We start from the raw sequence: 17,522 nt of genomic DNA, 5'->3' as shown, positions 1-17,522 counted from the left end.
CAAATCTGCATTTCCGGCTAAGGGACATCATAATTTTCCCCCTTTTCAAGCTGGCATGAACACACTGCACACCCCATGCTAGCACCATTGCAAGCAAGACATGAATCCAATGGTCTTCCATTTGTATCACATTTTGTGACTCCTTTACCTTTGAGTTGTGATTCCTTTCTACTTAGGGTGTCCTTTCCAGCTCATCTTATTTATCCCTACACCATCAACTTGAGGCCAAGTTCCGCTACTGATTCCTACATGTGAATCTTCTAACTTTCCTCAATATGCATAGCAGTAGTTCTGAGGAGCCAGGCTATTCGTACATTAAATATTTCAATCATGTCATGATGATAAATAGAGTTCGTAGAATGTTGTCGTGGATACGAAGTTTTTACGTCGTGATTTTCTTTTGTGCTTCCTTATTCTGGAATATTATGCAGCTTTTCACTTATGGTTTAAAAAAAGCTGATTTGTTTCAGAACATTAGCTACATTCAAGATTTGCTAAATCTTTTTTACACTTCTACAGCTAAACTAAACTTGGTTGGTGCGAGTGCCTTGCACTCCCTTGCACTGAATGATCAGCCTCTATACAGGGGGCCTGTGCACCTCATTAGCAGAATACTGCGGACCGAAGGCATTGTTGGACTGTATCGAGGTGTTGGAGCCATGTACCTCAGAGATGTTCCAGGATATTGTTTATACTTTGTTCCTTACATGTTGCTGTGTGATTGGATGACACCCGAAGGGAGCAAAGCACCCAATCTGTTTTGTGTGTGGCTGGCTGGTGGTGTGGCAGGTAAGAGTTCTTCAAATTTGAGAAAATGTGTGCAATGCTTTCTTTCCTATAATTAAAATTCGTTGATGTTCTTTTGAAATGTAGGATGCTGTCTTCATTGGTGATTAATTAACGAATACATCACTTTGTGCATTATTAAGCTCAGAACAAGACTGCAGCAATGTCTTTTTGCAGTGCCAGACATTTTTGTGCTTTCTTTCAGAGAGATAGACAAATTATTTTGAAGGAACAGGATGTTTTGTGCTGTGAACTCATGCCTGCAATGAAATGGACTGAGACTACCAAAGTTAAGTTTTGTGTCAGTTGGCTCCAAGAGATCAAGAGATACACCCATACTGATAATTTCCACAGCGATTCTCCAGGTCATCTTCCGTAATTTCAATAAAAATTCCAATAATGCCCCAGAGTAAACATTGTTTACCTTGTTTTGATTGTGTTTATGTAAATCACAAACCATCTACTAATCAGGGGAAGTCCTATGGGCAGTTAAGCTTCATTCTTGTCATGCTGAGTGATATTTGGAGCAATAGGTTAACATTGAAAGGATGTTATCTTGTTTTTATTGCTCTAATTGAATTAATTTCAAATAGATGTTACACATTGATTAAAATTAACAAGATGTTTTAAAGTAGTCTTGATTTGTGAGATACAACAGGTATTGGCATCTCCTGCATATTTATTATTAGCCAGTTAGACAGCACTATCAGCAAATGTCTGTGAGCAAGTTGCCTTCTTTCAGTTAGGGAACACTAATCTGAAGAATTTTAGAGAATAATTTGAATAGGGGAAAGCCTTGGAGCTCTATAATAACGTTTGAACTTTTCTTCATAGCAGTAACTAAGTACATTTGATAATGAACAATTTTGCATCTCTAATAAAAAGCATTTTAACTGACCAGCAGTAGAGAGTTACAAAATTCATATGAACAATAAATAAATTTAATTAAATTTATCAATGCAGTTAGTGAAAACAACCATAGCTGAATATTTTCTTATGTTAAGAGGCAATAATATTTAAAGAAAAAGGAACTATTCACAAGAACCCATTTTAGTGAAATACCACAAGTCTTAAATTAAATTAGGACATAATTATCAAAGACCTGAAACATAAATAATATTTCTACAGTGCTAAAATTTGTGCAGGACTCTTAACAAGGCAATAACAAATATCAATATTTACAATTGTTCACAGTATTAAAAAATATTATTTAGGGAGGGGGTAATATGGCAATGTTGCCTTTGAAAATAGTGGCTCTAAAAATGCTTGCAAAATGTTTTAATGCTCAGGGGGAGGGAGCCAGCATTTCCTTGGTATTCTTACACATAATTAAAAAGAATAATATCACAATGAGGTTCATATGCCTTGATTAATATCTCAAATGTCTTGCAATCACTTACATTATTATGTCCACTGTCTGTACACATTTGTTGTGCTTGAAGAAAATAATCTTTTGATTCTCTTCTGAAACAGTCATTCTAAAAAAAATCTGGAGTTCCTGGATGGCCAGTTAGTGAAAATACTCTTTCATGTTACTACAGATGATTCCTCCATATCCAGTTCCTCAGACTCGCACCCAATACCCACCACTGCCTCAGAGGAGCAAAAGGGAGGATGATGATGAGGTGCCTGGTGAGGGGTGAGCAATCATAGCTCCAGACGGGATAGGAGGTCTGGGAATCCAGATCTCGCAGTGTGCTGTTGAGCTTGCATAGGACTTCACATCTGTGGCAGGATCCTCCACAGGGACATCTCTTACCAGTACAGAAATTCTGTCAAAAAAACTCAAGGAATAGTCAGCCACTACTTCCAGCATGCACTGATAGCTCACATGAGAAGGTCATGCTCCTTCTTTATAAGGTCATTGAAAACATCTGCGCTCTGCGCAGTCTGGTAACACCTGAATGCACAGTAACAACTAAAGAGCAGGACAGTGAGACCAATTGGAAAGTTATTTCAAAGAGCTGGCAAAGGCACAGTGGACCAAAGAAGCCTTCTGTGCTGTTCCATATCTGTCACACAATGTCACTTTTTTGCAGATTGGTGCTACAATTCATTTGTCAAGCACTGATAAGAAATAAATAGCCCTCGTCCTCCCAGTTCTGGATTACATGCTATAAGTGCTCCCTTCAGTCCTTTGAGGATCAGTCTGTTGTAGCTGTTCATTAATGTTCTTTTCTTCAATAGCTGAGTGTGATCCTATGGAGGTACTTTGGGTGATGAGTCCTTCCAAAGCTCAGCAGCCAATCCTTTTGAAAATATGTAAATTGAACAAATGAAATAGATTGGGCATATAAAATGCAACACTTTTTAAAAACAGTATATGTATTTTATGAACCTTTCTTATTTAATTGTGTATTTGTATTTAAAATATTATCAGTGCTCCTTAGATTTGCACACAACATATATAGTACTGTGCTTGAGTATAGCTGAAAAAAGACACAAAACCTTTCCTCGTGAACTCATCAGGACTATATGCAAATGTAACAGGAAAACAGGACTGATACTGTATGGAAGGAGATTGGTGGACATGGACTGTGAGTGATTAAAATATTGCCATGGAGAGTGCCTCAGCTAGATGATGGCTGACAATTAAGCTTTGTTTGAATATTAAGCCAGGCAGGTTAATGCTGAATGGTAAATGTATTGTCTTGAGAAATGAACCAGAGAGTGACCATTCATTGATTTGAACCAGTGCAGTATGTGTACATTTCATTCTGTCTGCAAAGAACAGGACCCTACATATTAACATGTTGCTTTGACTGCATGTAAGTGCACCACACTGTAAACCTCTATAACAATGTTAAATATGTTGTTAATATAATTCTTGATATACTGTGGATTGTTGGTCAAATACTCTCCAGTTATGGAATCAATTCTAATTTGATGTTCACAGATACATGCTGATTGAGTACAGTTGCTAACCTGTTTGTTGCATACAGTGGAAGGGATATGTTGTTTGTTACTTTCTGCTGGTCTTTTGATTATAAGGCCCAAAGTCTTAACATCACATTGGTACTGAAATTCTAATCATTCTAATCTCTGTACGGGAAAATGGATAGCTGCAAACAATGGAAACACCCTTAAATGTAGTTTAGAAAAGGAAAGAAAGTGGGCGGCATGGTGTCACAGCGGTTAGCACTGCTGCCTCACAGCGCCAGAGACCCAGGTTCAATTCCTGCCTCAAGCGACTGTCTGTGTGGAGTTTGCTCATTCTCCCCGTGTCTATGTGGGTTTCCTCCCACAGTCCAAAAATGTGCAGGTTAGGTGAATTTGCCATGATAAATTGCCTGTAGTGTCAGGTGAAGGGGGAATGGGTCTGGGTGGGTTGCACTTCAGCGGGTTGGTGTGTACTTGTTGGGCCGAAGGGCCTGTTTCCACACTGTAAGTAATCTAATATAAACTCATTTATGTGACAGGCGACTCCCTCGTCCGGTCCAGACCCCCCCACCAACCCAAACTCCACTCCCAGCAACTTCCCCTGCAACCGCAAGAAGTGCAAAACTTGCGCCCTCACCTCCCTCCAAGGCCTCAATGGATCCTTCCATATCCATCACAAATTCACCTGCACCTCTACACACATCATTTATTATATCCGCTGCACCTGATGTGGTCTCCTCTACATTGGGGAAACAGGCCGCCTACTTGCGGAACGTTTCAGGGAACACCTCTGGGACAACCGCACCAACCTGCCCCATGGCGGATTACTTTAACTCCCCCTCCCACTCCGCCAAGGACATGCATGTTCTTGGCCTCCTCCATCGCAAGACCTGAACACACGACGCCTGGAGGAAGCGTGCCTCATCTTCCGCTTGGGAACTCTCCAACCACACGGGATGAATGTAGATTTTGCCAGCTTCCTCATTTCCCCTCCCCCCACCTTACCTCAGCACCACCCTCTTCTTCCCGACCTTTCTGCCCCCACCCCCTCTCCGGCCTATCACACTCACCCTCACCTCCTTCCACCTATCGTATTCCCAGCGCCCCTCCCCCAAATTCTCCCCCCACCTTTTATCTCAGCCCGCTTGGCACACTATCCTCATTCCTGAAGAAGGGCTTATGCCCGAAACTTCGATTCTCCTGCTCCTCGGATGCTGCCTGACCTGCTGTGTTTTTCCAGCAACACATTTTCCAACTCTGGTCTCCAGCATCTACAGTCCTCACTTTCTCCTAGAACATGTTTTTGGCTTGATATCAGAACTCCATTGATGGGAAACACAATCTTTGTTGCTACTGCCTAGTTAGCATCACCTACTTCTCAAATATTTGAGATATGTTGCCTTTCAAGGATAATTTGAGATAGACTGGGCACTTTTTGGGACCAAAAGTAATTTACTAAATAATCCTTAGTTCCACAGAATTATACTGAAAACCAATTTGAGATTGTCAGTTGAGGCTCACAGTCTACTTGCACATACTAGAACTATGTAACATATGGAATGATGTGTACACACTGTGCCTGATCCGACTCAACAAAATAGGTGACACCCTTTTCTGGTTCACTTCTCAGAGCAAAACCCCTACCAAATGTAGCCCAGGTGCCAACCAATCAGCTTTGTGCTCCCATATAGTTTAAATGTTGTTTTCCCTTTACATTATTATTGTTGTGAATTGTCCTGATGATTCCAGACAATACTTTTCAACAAAATATTGTCTTTTCTTAGCAATACTCAAGTGCTGCATTACCAAATGAATGTATACTCCAATTGTTATTTCTTACATTTATATTCTGCGAAGAAATATATCAAATGTGAAATTTGATGGTTATTTGACAATATGGTTTGTTCTTTGACTTTGTCCTGTGTCATCTTCACTCAATTGTGCCAGTTCTCCTTTTCTGTTTAATGTGCAAGCCAAACTTACAACATTATAATTGCTCAATCTTAAGGTTTCTAGAAGATTATTCTTCTTTTTGACGTCTGGGTCCCACTTTATTAATATCCTCATGTGGCAGATGATTTGTTGGTTTGTTGGAAACATATAATTTCACCGCCACACCAGCAGCTCATCTGAGCTTACAGGCAAGCAAATTGTCTGATCTGATTCTTGGTCCAGACTAATTTAACTGATCACAATGGGGTTGGTAGTTCTCTGTTTGACCTCCTCCTCCTCCTTGGACCAGGCTAAAGGAGAGGTTTCCATTTATATAATACTTTCACAACTACTAGATGTCCCAAAGTATTTTACAGTCAATGAAAGTGTTCTCACCTGTTATGGGAACAATGGCAACTCATTTATGCTCCCACAAACTGCAATGTATATAAGACCCAATATCTGGGCTTTTGGTTGAGGAGTACAGTGGACTAGGGATAACTCCCATTCTCTTTCAGAATAGCATGCAGGGATCATTTACAGATATCTGAGCAGGCAGATGTGGCCTCTGTTTTACAATCACATTTTTAAAAAATCAATATCTGCATTGGTTACAAACTGCACTAGAGCATCTAGCTTAAATTTTTGTATTTATGCCCGAGAGTGCAGATTGAACCCAGAACTGTGAGTCAGAAGGAAGAATGCTACTTACTGAACCACAGTGGAGAAGACTCAAAATTCTCCAGACTGATCATTTTCAAGTAACCTGGAATACGTGGGAGACAATAGGATTGGAGACAGAAAGAGAAACTGTCAATGGTATAAATCTAATGGATAATTAGCAAGTTCTGGGAATCCAGAAAGCGAATGAGAATTTATTTGTTCATCGGACGTAGCTGTCACTGGTTAGGCCAACATTTATTGCCTGTCTCTAATTGCCCTTGAGAAGGTGACAATGAGCTGTCTTCATGGACTGTTGCAGTTTCTGGGAAGTAGCTGCACTCACGGTGCTCAAAGGAAGCCAGTTCTAGCATTTTAACCCAGAGTCAGAGGTACAGGTCCAAGACAGAATGATGATTTAAGAAACATGGTGAGGAAAAGCCAGGGAACTATAGATCGGTGAGCTGATATTGGTGGTGGGCAAGTTGTTGAGGGAATTCTGAGGGACAGCATTTACATGTATTTGGAAAGACAAGGACTGATTAGGGATAGTCAGCATGGCTTTGTGCGTGGGAGGTCATATCTCATGAACTTGGTTGCATTTTTTGAAGAAGTAGCAAAGAGGATTGATGAGGGCAAAGCAGTAGATGTGATCGACATGGACTTCAGTAAGGCATTTGACAAGGTTCCTCATGGGAGACTGGTTAGCAAGTTTAGATCTCATGCACTACAGGGAGAATTAGCCATTTGGATATAGAACTGGCTCAAAGGTAGAAGATAGAGGCTGGTGGTGGAAGGTTGCTTTTCAGACTGGACACCTATGACCAGTGGTGTACCACAAGGATCGGTGCTGCGTCCACTGTTTTTTGTAATTTGTATAAATTATTTGGATGTGAACATAGGAGGTATAGTTTATAAGTTTGCAGATGACACCAAAACTGGAGATATAGTGGAGAGAGAAGATGGTTACCTCAGAGTACAATGGGATCTTGATTAGATGGGCCAATGGGCTGAGGAGTGGCAGATAGATTTTAATTTAGGTAAATGTGAGATGCTGCAATTTGGAAAGGCAAATTTTAGCAGGACGTATACGCTTAATGGTAAGATCCTCGGGAGTGTTGCTGAGAAGAGACCATGGAGTGCAGGTTCATAGTCCCTTGAAAGTAGAGTCACAGGTAGTTGGGTTGTGAAAAAAGTGTTTGGTATGCTTTCCTTTATTGGTCAGAGCTTTGAGTACAGGGGTTGGGAAGTTATGTTGCAGCTGTGCAGGAGATTGGTTAGGCCACTTTTGGAATATTGCATGCAGTTCTAGTCTATTCCTATCAGAAGGATGTTGTGAAAGTTGAAAGGATTCAGTTAAGATTTACCAGGATGTTGGCCAGGGTTGGAGAATTTGAGCTGCAAGTAGAGGCTGAATTGGCTGGGGTTGTTTTCCCTGGAAGATCGGAGCCTGAGGGGTGACCATATAGAGGTTTATAAAATCATGAAGGGCATGGATAGGATAAACAGACAAAGTCTTTTCCCTGGGGTGGGGGAGTCCAGAACTAGAGTATAGGTTTAGGGTGAGAGGCGAAAGATATAAAAAGGACTTAAGGGGCAACGTTTTCACTCAAAGGTTGGTGCGCTTATGGAATGAGCTGCAGGAGGAAGTAATGGAGGCTGGTGCAATTATAGCATTTAAAAGTCATCTGGATGGGTATATGAATAGGAAGGTGTTAGAGGGATATGGGCCAAGTGCTGGCAAATGGGACAAGATTAGGTGAGGATACCTGGTTGGCATGGATGAGTTAGACTGATGGGTCTGTTTCCATGCTGTATGATGACTATTTTTGCTTGGAGGGGACCCTACAGTTTGTGGTGTTTCCACTTATTTGCTAGTTTGGTCCTTCTATGTAATAGAGATCAAAAGTTTGGAAGGTGTTGTTGTGGAAGTCTTGGTGAGTTACTGCATCTTATAGATGGTACACATTCTGTCATTGTGTGTTGGTGATGAAGGAAATTAATGTTGAAAGTGACGTTTGAGTTGAGCCAATTGAAATATTGCTCACTTCAAATATTTAGCTATCTAATTGACTAATTGTGCATTTCCAGTTTTTTTTTCTCTCATTTTGTACGAGGACAGAATAATTCTTGGCATAACTTCCATGACATTGAGTAGTCTGTCGACGCTATCTAGGCTCAGATTTCCAAGTTAAGCATTATATTAGAGTGCGGCTGATACCTCCAGTATTCCATCTTAGCTTGGGCCAATATTTGTGATATGTGAAAGCTGGAAAAGATTCTCTCCATTGACTTTGTTCACTTTAACATTATAGATTACAATAGAAATTGAAATCAGAAGATTATAACTGACTGCCAAACTATTGTCACTCATTTCACATTATACTACAAAGTCAAGAGCTAATTCACTTATTAGTGCAGGACTCTTAAAAAGTTTGAGTTTTGCGCTCACCTTTATTAAAAGAAGCTTAAATCATCTTAAATTATTTGGTCGTGAATTGTGCTGCTTCAACAGAACACTGTCATCCTTAAGAAGGAAAAATGTATAGAAATAGTGAAACCTAAAGAATTAGGAACAGGAATAACGATTGGATTGGCAAAATAAGGTATTTGGAGAGATAGAGAAAATTGTTTGATTTTTGTGTTTAATGGAGACTCTGATAAATGCATTAAAGAATATGGTTTATATATTAAAGGGAAATTGAAACAAACCAGTAGTAGTTGCCTACATTTGGATAAATATATTGGACAAAGGCCACAAAATCTCAAGCATAAAAGTTGTTTGCATGTCCATAGTCCATAGACAATGACCTTTAATTGAAGGAAGAATGAAAAGGGGAAAAGTTAAATTAAAATACACATGTTTCTCAAAAGAAAGATTTTGACAAGAAAGCAGTTAAAAACACAATTCAAATTGTCCCAACTGATAAATAAATCTCAACTATCTTGTGTTGTAAGAGCTTTAAGAGTTGTGGAATGCTGGTTATATTTTATCGTCATTCCTGCCTTAAAGAACAGGTGGGATCTTGTAGAAATATGATAGCTGAGATATTTTTAAAAAATTAAATTAAGTGATTATTTCAACATTTGTATTTTAGAAAATAATTTCTTTTCTAGCTGAGGGAAAGAGAGTGCACTGAGTTCATGAACAAAAAAAGGCTTAGTTATGAAATGTTTATTGATAAAGAAGGATGTTTGGAATGTAGCCAAAAATACATAAGCTCATAAATAACAGTAAGACTAAGAAACTGATTTTTCATGCTTTAAAAGCACAGGAGTCCAGAAATCAGGGATTGAAGGTGATTTGACAAGTTCCTGCACTATATCTTGAAGTTGTAAACTCTGATGCAACTATGTATTGGTGTGGTGATGGGGTAAATTTTTGAGATGGTGGATGAGATGTCTATCAAGGTGAACTTGAGCAATATGAAGGGCTTTTGCCTGAAATTTCGATTTTCCTGCTCCTCAGATGCTGCCTGACCTGCTGTGCTTTTCCAGCAACACTCTGATCTAAACCCTTGAGCTGTATTAGATCCAGGCAACTGGGTTGTGTTCAAACACTCTTGACTTGTGCCTTATCAATAGTGGATAGTCTTTTTGGATTCAGAAATTGAGTCACTCACCACATACCCAGTTTCTGCCCCCTCTTGTTGCCGCAATATGTACATAGTAGATGCTGTTATCTTATTGGTTAATGGTGACCTCCACGATATTGGTGATGCAGAATTTGATAGTGTTAATTATATTGAATAAAGAAAGGAGGTAATTAGATTTCTTTTTTTGATTCAGTCTTTGCCATCACCCACCTATATGACACAAACATTACTTATCACTTACCAGGTGAAGCCTGAATATTTTCCATGCTTGGCTACACTGGGCACAGATGGTATTATATGAGATTGTGAATGGAACTCAACACTGCAATAACCAGCAGAAGTCCCAATTCTGACAAAATATAGGGATATCCCCATCCCTAAAAGTGACAGAGAAGGTGGTCGGAAGGGAAAATAGTTAGAATGTTTGGCACCAAGAAAATACTGGACCCATTTCCAACACCTCAAGAAGGACGTCCTGAACAGGAATGTCCCTGGTTGATCTTCTTGACTCACTGCCAATGAAGGGTCTTAAATGGTCAATGAATTACCACTTAAGCACTTTATTTCAATACGGGCCTGAATAACTGTGTTCAAGCAGATTTAAAAAAAGGGGGTCACTTGACCCGAAATGTTAACTCTGCTTTCTGTCTACAGATACTACCAGACCTGCTGAGTTTTGCCAGCAATTTGTGTTTTTCTTTCTGATTTCCAGCATGTGAAGTTCTTTGCTATTTGTTTGACAAAGAGGTTATCTCAGAATAAGGGTTCACCCATTTAAGACAGAAATGAGAAGGAATTTGTTGTCCCAGAGGGTCGTGAATCTGTGGAATTCTTTACCACGCAGGGCTGCTGAGGCTGGGTCACTAAGCATATGAAAGGCTGAGGTAGATTGTTAATCAGGAATGGAGTTGAGGGTTATGGCGATAAGGGAAGAATATGGTGTTGAAAATTGTCAGATCAGTCATGCCAGGACCACCTGGTCCTCACATTCCACCCCACCAACCTCCATATACATCGCATCATCCTCCGCCATTTCTGTCACCTGCAAATGGACCCCACCACCAGAGATATATTTCCATCCCCACCCCTATTCGCTTTCCATAAAGACCATTCCCTGTGTGACTCCCTCATCAGGTCCACCCCCACCACCAACCCACCATCCCCTCCTGGCACCTTCCCCTGCTACTGCAGGAATTGCAAAACCTGCGTCCAGTCCTTCCCCCTTACCTCCGACCAAGGCTCCAAAGGAGCCTTCCACATCCAACAAAGTTTCACCTGCACTTCCACAAATGTCATTTACTGTATCTGTTGCTCCCGATGCAGTCTTCTGTACACTGAGGAGACAGGAAACCTACTCAGAGAGTGCTTCAGGGAACATCTCTGGGACACCTGCACAAACCAACCCTACTGCCTCATGGCCAAACACTTCAACTCCTCCTCCCACTCTGCCAAGGACATGCAGGTCACCACTCCCTCACAACCCGACACCTGGAGGAAGAATACCTTATCTTCCACCTCGGGACCCTCCAACCCCATGGCATCAATGTGGATTTCACCAGTTTCCTCATTTCTCCTCCCCCACCTTATCCCAGATCCAACCTTCTAACTTGGCACTGCCTTCATGACCTGTCCTACCTGTCCATCTTCCTTCCCACTATCTGCTCCACCATTGCCTCTGATCTATCACCATTACCCCCACCTCCATCCACGTATCGCACTCTCAGCTACCTTCCTTCCAGCCCCACACCTTTTCCATTTATCTCTCCACCCCCCAGGCTCCCAGCCACTTTCCTGAATGAAGGGCTTTTGGCCGAAACATCGATTCTCCTGCTCCTTGGATACCACCTGACCTACTGTGCTTTTCCAGCATCAAACTCTCGACTGTAATCTGCAGTCCTAACTTTCGCCTAGATCAGCCATGACTCCCAGTGTCATGAGCTCATGAGGGTAAGAATAGCAGGTTAGAGCAGATGAATGCGGCTGAGGAGCTGTTGCATAGGAAAAGGGTTCACATTTTTGGATCATTGGAATCTTTTCTGGGGTAGGAGTGACCTGTATAAGAATGACAGATTGCACTATAATTGGAAGGGGACCAAAATTCTGGCAGGGAGATTTGTAAGGAGATCTCAGTTATCTGTAAGAATAATAGGATGGTTATGGCAGGGGATTTTAACTTTCCAAACATAGACTGGGACTGCCATAGTGATAAGGGTTTAGATGAAGAGGAATTTGTTAAGTGTATAAAAGAAAAATTTCTGATTCAGTATGTGGGTGTACCTACTGAAAACTTGATCTATTCTTGGGAAATAAAGCAGGGCAAGTGACTGAGGTGTCAGTGCAGGAGCACTTTGGGGCCAGCGACCATAATTCTACTAGTTTTAAAATAGTGATGGAAAAGGGTAGACTGGATTTAAAAGTTGAAGTTCTAAATTGGAAGAAAGCCAGTTTTAATGGTGTCAGGCAAGAACTTTCAAAACTTGATTGTGGGCAGATGTTCACAGGTAAAGGGACAGCAGAAAAATGAGAAACCTTCACAAATAGGATAAGGAGCAAATATGTTTCTGTTAGGGTGAAAAGCAAGGCTGGTAGGTATAGGCAAGTGAGATTGATGTTTTGGTTAAGAAAAAGAAGGAAGCATATGTCAGGTATAGACAGCAGAGATCAAGTAAATCCTTATAAGAGTATACTTGAGGGAAATCGGTAGGACAAAAATGGGACATGAGATAGCTTTGGCAAATAGGGTTAAGGAGAATCTAAAGGGATTTTATAAATACATTAAGGACAAAAGGTAACTTGGGAAAGAATACAACCCCTCAAATGTTAGTATGTGGAACTGCAGGATATGGGAGACATACTAAATGAGTATTCTGCATCGGTGTTTACTCTGGATAAGGACGTTAGAAATATAGAATGAAGGGAAATAGATTATGAAATCTTGAAAAAATGTCCGTATTACACGGGGGCGGGCAGCGGGGGGGCGATGCTGGATGTCTTAAAATGCATAACTGTGGATAAATCCCCAGGACCTGATCAGGTGTACCCTAGCACTCTGTGCAAAGTTGAGGAAGTGATTGCTGGACGCTTTGCTGAGATATTTGGATTATCAATAGTCACAGATGAGGTGCTGGAAGACTGGAGGTTGGCTAATATGGTGCCACTATTTAAGAAAGGTAGTAAGGAAAAGCTAGGAAACGATTGGTCGGTGAGCGTGACATTGGTGATGGGCAAGTTGTTGGAGTGAATCCTGAGGGACAGAATTTACATGGAGTTACATTAGGCAAGGACTGATTAGCATTAGTCAAATTGGCTTTGTGTGTGGGAAATCATGTCTCACAAACTTGATTGAGTTTTTTGAAGAAGTAACAAAGAGGATTGATGAGGGCAGAGCAGTGGATGTAATCTGTATAGATTTTAGTAAGGTGTTTGAAAAGGTTCCTCATGGTAGACTGGTTTGCAAGGTTAGATCATATGGGATATAGCGAGAACTTGCAATTTGGATACAGCACTAGCTTGAAGGTAGATGACAGAGGGGGTGGTGGAAGGTTGCTTTTCAGGTTGAAGGCCTGTGACAGTGGTGTACCACAAGGATGAGTCTACTGCTTTTCATTATTTATAAATGATTTGGATGCGAACATAGATTAGATTAGATTACTTACAGTGTGGAAACAGGCCCTTCGGCCTAACAAGTCCACACCGACCCGCCGAAGCGCAACCCACCCATACCCCTACATTTACCCCTTACCTAACGCTACGGGCAATTTAGCATGGCCAATTCACCTGACCCGCACATCTTTGGACTGTGGGAGGAAACCGGAGCACCCGGAGGAAACCCACGCAGACACGGGGAGAACGTGCAAACTCCACACAGTCTGTCGCCTGAGTCGGGAATTGAACCCGGGTCTCAGGCGCTGTGAGGCAGCAGTGCTAACCACTGTGCCACCGTGGGAGTATAGTTAGTAAGTTTGCAGGTGACATCAAAATTGGAAATGTAGTGGACAGTGTACCTCAGAGTACAGTGGGATTTTGATTAGATTGGCCAATGGCTGAAGAGTGGCAGGTGGAGTTTAAATTAGATAAATGTGAGGTGCTGCATTTTGAAAAGGCAAATTATTGCAAGACTTAAACACTTAATGGGAAAGTCCTGGGGTGTGTTGCTGAACAAAGAGACCTTGGAGTGCAGGTTCAAAGCTCCTTGAAAGTGGAGTTGCAGGTAGATAAGATAGTGAAGAAGGCTTTTGGTATGCTTTCCATTATTGGAGAGAGTATTGGATATAGCAGTTTGAGAGGTCATGTTGCGGCTGTACAGAACTTTGGCTAGGCCACTGTTGGAATACTGTGTGCAATTCTGGTCTCCCTGCAATAGGAAGGATGTTGTGAAACTTAAAAGGGTTTGGAAAAGATTTACAAGAGTTTTGCTCAGGCTGGAGGGTTTGAGCTGTAGGGAGAGGCTGAAGAGGTTGGGGCTATTTTCCCTGCAGCGTCAGAGGTTGAGGGCTGAGAGGTTTGTAAAATCATGAAGGGCATGGATAGGATAAATTGACAAGGTCTTTTCCCTGGGCTGGGGAGTCATAGGTTTAGGGTGAGAGGGGAAAAATTTAAGGGGCAACGTTTTCACACAGAGGCTGGTACATGTATGGAGTGAGCTGCCAGAGGAAGTGGTTGTGGGTTTAGATGGATATGGGCAGTGCTGGCAGGTGGGACTAGATTAGGTTATGATATCTAGTTGGCATGGATGAGTTGGACCAAAGAGTCTGTTTCTGTGCTGTACATCCCAGTGACTCTATCTCACTGAATGGCAGAGCAGACTCAATGGGCTGAATGGCCTACTTTTGCATTGTGTCTGATGGTCTAAATGTATAGCCTTCTTGACTTCTAAAACAGGCTGCTCTACTTGCCAGTTTTTAGAGGCGCTTCTCAATTTCCCAAATCTGAAGGCAATTGGGATCATGGATGGTCTATCGGCCGTGCTGAGAAACATCCCCCTTCTCTACCTTCAAGACCCTAATCCCCCTTTCCTGTGACCCTATCACATGATTCCACTTGCACCAGCTGCCAAAAGGTCACTTTCTTGCTGCTTTTGGTCTTCAGTGCTGCTTTGCAGCCAACAGTCTGATGCTTCAAAGTAGCTCTGTTCCTCACAGTGACTCCAGCAGCATCAAGTTGGGTGGAACATCACTGTCCCAGGAAGTGATTGACCAAGAAGTTTAAGAGGTGACTACTTAAAGTGTTTGATTCAACATGCTTTCTCACTGGTGGTGGTGGAAGAAGTCATGTTGCTCCCCACACTTTAACCAAAATCGGGAAAATCCTGGCGTATGATAAATGGATGTCATTGATCGAACAGTTCAAGATGTTTGAACCTTGGACACTGCTTTGAGAATGTCCTGCTGCAGTATCCTGGAGATGTGATGATTAGCCTCCAACAATCACACGTATTATCCTTTTGTACTCAGCATAACTCCATCCATTTCCCCCGATTTCCATTGGTTTGACTTTCTCTCATGCATTTTATATTGCAATACGTCAATTAGCTCCTTGACACCAAAGGAACTCATCATTGCCTGATCTGGATATCAGCTCGTATTATCCGCATTCAGACCAAAGATGTTATGAATTCTGGAACACCAGGTTATAGTCTACCAGGACTATAACCTGGTGTTGTGTGATTTTTAACTTTGTACACCCCAGTCCCGACACCGGCATCTCCAAATCATGAATTCTGGAGGCAGCTTCAGTGGAATCCGAATGAAGCACTGACAGTGAGCAATTTGTTGGTGACAAAGCACATTTGCTAACAGTATTGCTAATACCTTCCATCACTTTACAAATGTTTGGAGTAAACCGGGGCAGTGGTTAACTGGATTGGATTTCCTTTTCGAGAGGATACAACCTAGCAGTTTTCCATTATGTTGATTACACGTCAATGTTGGCTCCATGAGGAATAAATTGGTTCAAGGTACAGTTAGTTCTGGAGTTACAAGATTTAAGCAGTAAAAGCCATCAACTTAAAGCATGCTTCTTTTGTCCTCATCTGTCAATAAGAAAGCTAGAGTACAGTGGTTCAGTGGTTAGTACTGCTGCCTCACAGCACCATGGACCTGGGTTTGATTCCACCCTTGGGCGACTGTGTGGGGTTTGCACATCCCGTTGTGTCTGCATGGGTTTCTTCCGGGTGCTGTGGTTATGGGGATAGGGTAAGGTCATGGGTCTGGGTGGGATACTCTTCGGAGAGTTGCTGTGGACTTGGTGGGCCGAAAGGCCTGCTTTCACACTGTTGAGATTCTATATTGGAAGATGCTAATTATCTGATTGTAGACAGGGATACTATCAGTGTAAAGCAAAGAGAGGGACACATGTTCTTATTGTGTGATCAGGAGAGTTTTCACAGCTGTATGCTTTCAGTACAATGAGAATAGAGGCATTACTAGATCTGATACTTGGAAATGAGCAGAGGCAAAGTAACTAAAGTGTCAGCAAAGGAACATTTAGGGGGTTAGTGATTATTGTATTCCAAGATTTAGGTTGGATTTGGAAAAGACAATAATCTAAAATTAATCAATAATCTGCAATTAACTGGGGACAAGGCAACTTCATCGGATAAGAATTAACTTGACCAAGATAAATTAGAATCAAAAATTGAAAGGCAAAGCAGTAACGGAACAATGGACTGCCTTTATAGAGGATATTATTTGGACGTTGTCAATGTATTTTCCACAAAATGAAAAGTTAGTCAAACAAATGCACAGCACATTGGATGTCAAAAGAGAGACTGAAGTGAAGAAAATGCCTGCTTATGGCAGCTGTCAGGTGGTCAGTACACTGAGAACCAAACTGAATACAGAAGATTTTGAAGGAAATTGAAAAATGTTAAAAAGAGAAGAAGAAAATGAGAATAAAAATAGATTTGAATTGACATAAAGTGAATTCCAAACCCTTCATTGCCAATTGAAGAGTAGAAAGCTGGTGAAGGGAGGAGTGGAACCAATTAAGAAGCAGGAAAGGAATTTACACATGGGGCCAGGGTCCATGATGCTACATAGGTCATGGTGAAAGAGGAGGCAGTTCAAAATTGATGAGGGGCAGGTATTGGATAGGCTGCCCACACTTTAATTTACTGAGGAACTAGGGCTGAATGAAATCTATTCAAAAAAAAACTGAAGGAGTGAAAGTGGAAGTTGCATTTCTTACTTTCCATTACTTATTTCATTGCTCACTTAATTATTCATTTCTAACTAGCCTTAAATTCAGGGGTATTATCAGTAGACTGAGCACTGTCTAAGGCAAAAGTGAGGACTGCAGGTACTGGAAATCAGAGTCTAGATTAGAGTGGTGCTGGAAAAACACAGCAGGTCAGGCAGTATCCGAGGAGCAGGAAAATCGAAGTTTTCGGCATAAGCCCTTCATCAGGAATCCCGTCGATTCTCCTGCTTCTCGGATGCTGCCTGACCTGCTGTGCTTTTCCAGCACCACACTCTCGCCACTGATCTCCAGCCTTGGCAATCTTCACTTTCTACTGTCTAAGATATACCCTTATTCAAAAAGGATGTAGAGAGTCTCCTGCATGTGGCAGGAGAGGTTGAGAGAATGCTAAATAGAGCATACAGTATCCTAGGCACTATAAGAATACAAAAATGGGGAGATTTAAGATAAATCTCATATAAAACATAG

The 17,522-nt window shown here is 41.5% G+C and overlaps 1 protein-coding gene across 2 annotated transcripts in view; it reads left to right on the top strand.

Moving 5' to 3' along the window:
• The window catches only part of slc25a48 (solute carrier family 25 member 48), a 36,353-nt gene that overhangs the window by 11,210 nt on the left and 7,621 nt on the right, over nt 1-17,522 (top strand). Inside the window, exon 5 of one of the 2 annotated variants that reach the window (XM_060837256.1) lies at nt 520-789. The exons of the other annotated variant lie outside the window; for it this stretch is intronic. Coding sequence (XP_060693239.1) covers nt 520-789 — 270 coding nt within the window. The remainder of the gene's footprint in view (nt 1-519; nt 790-17,522) is intronic. 2 annotated transcript variants of the gene reach the window in all.

The sequence above is a fragment of the Hemiscyllium ocellatum genome, chromosome 16 (genome assembly GCF_020745735.1).
Source record: "Hemiscyllium ocellatum isolate sHemOce1 chromosome 16, sHemOce1.pat.X.cur, whole genome shotgun sequence".
NCBI classification, from domain to species: Eukaryota; Metazoa; Chordata; class Chondrichthyes; order Orectolobiformes; family Hemiscylliidae; genus Hemiscyllium; species Hemiscyllium ocellatum.
Note: the sequence above shows the minus strand (reverse complement) of the source record. Positions and strands in the feature narration are given on the sequence as shown.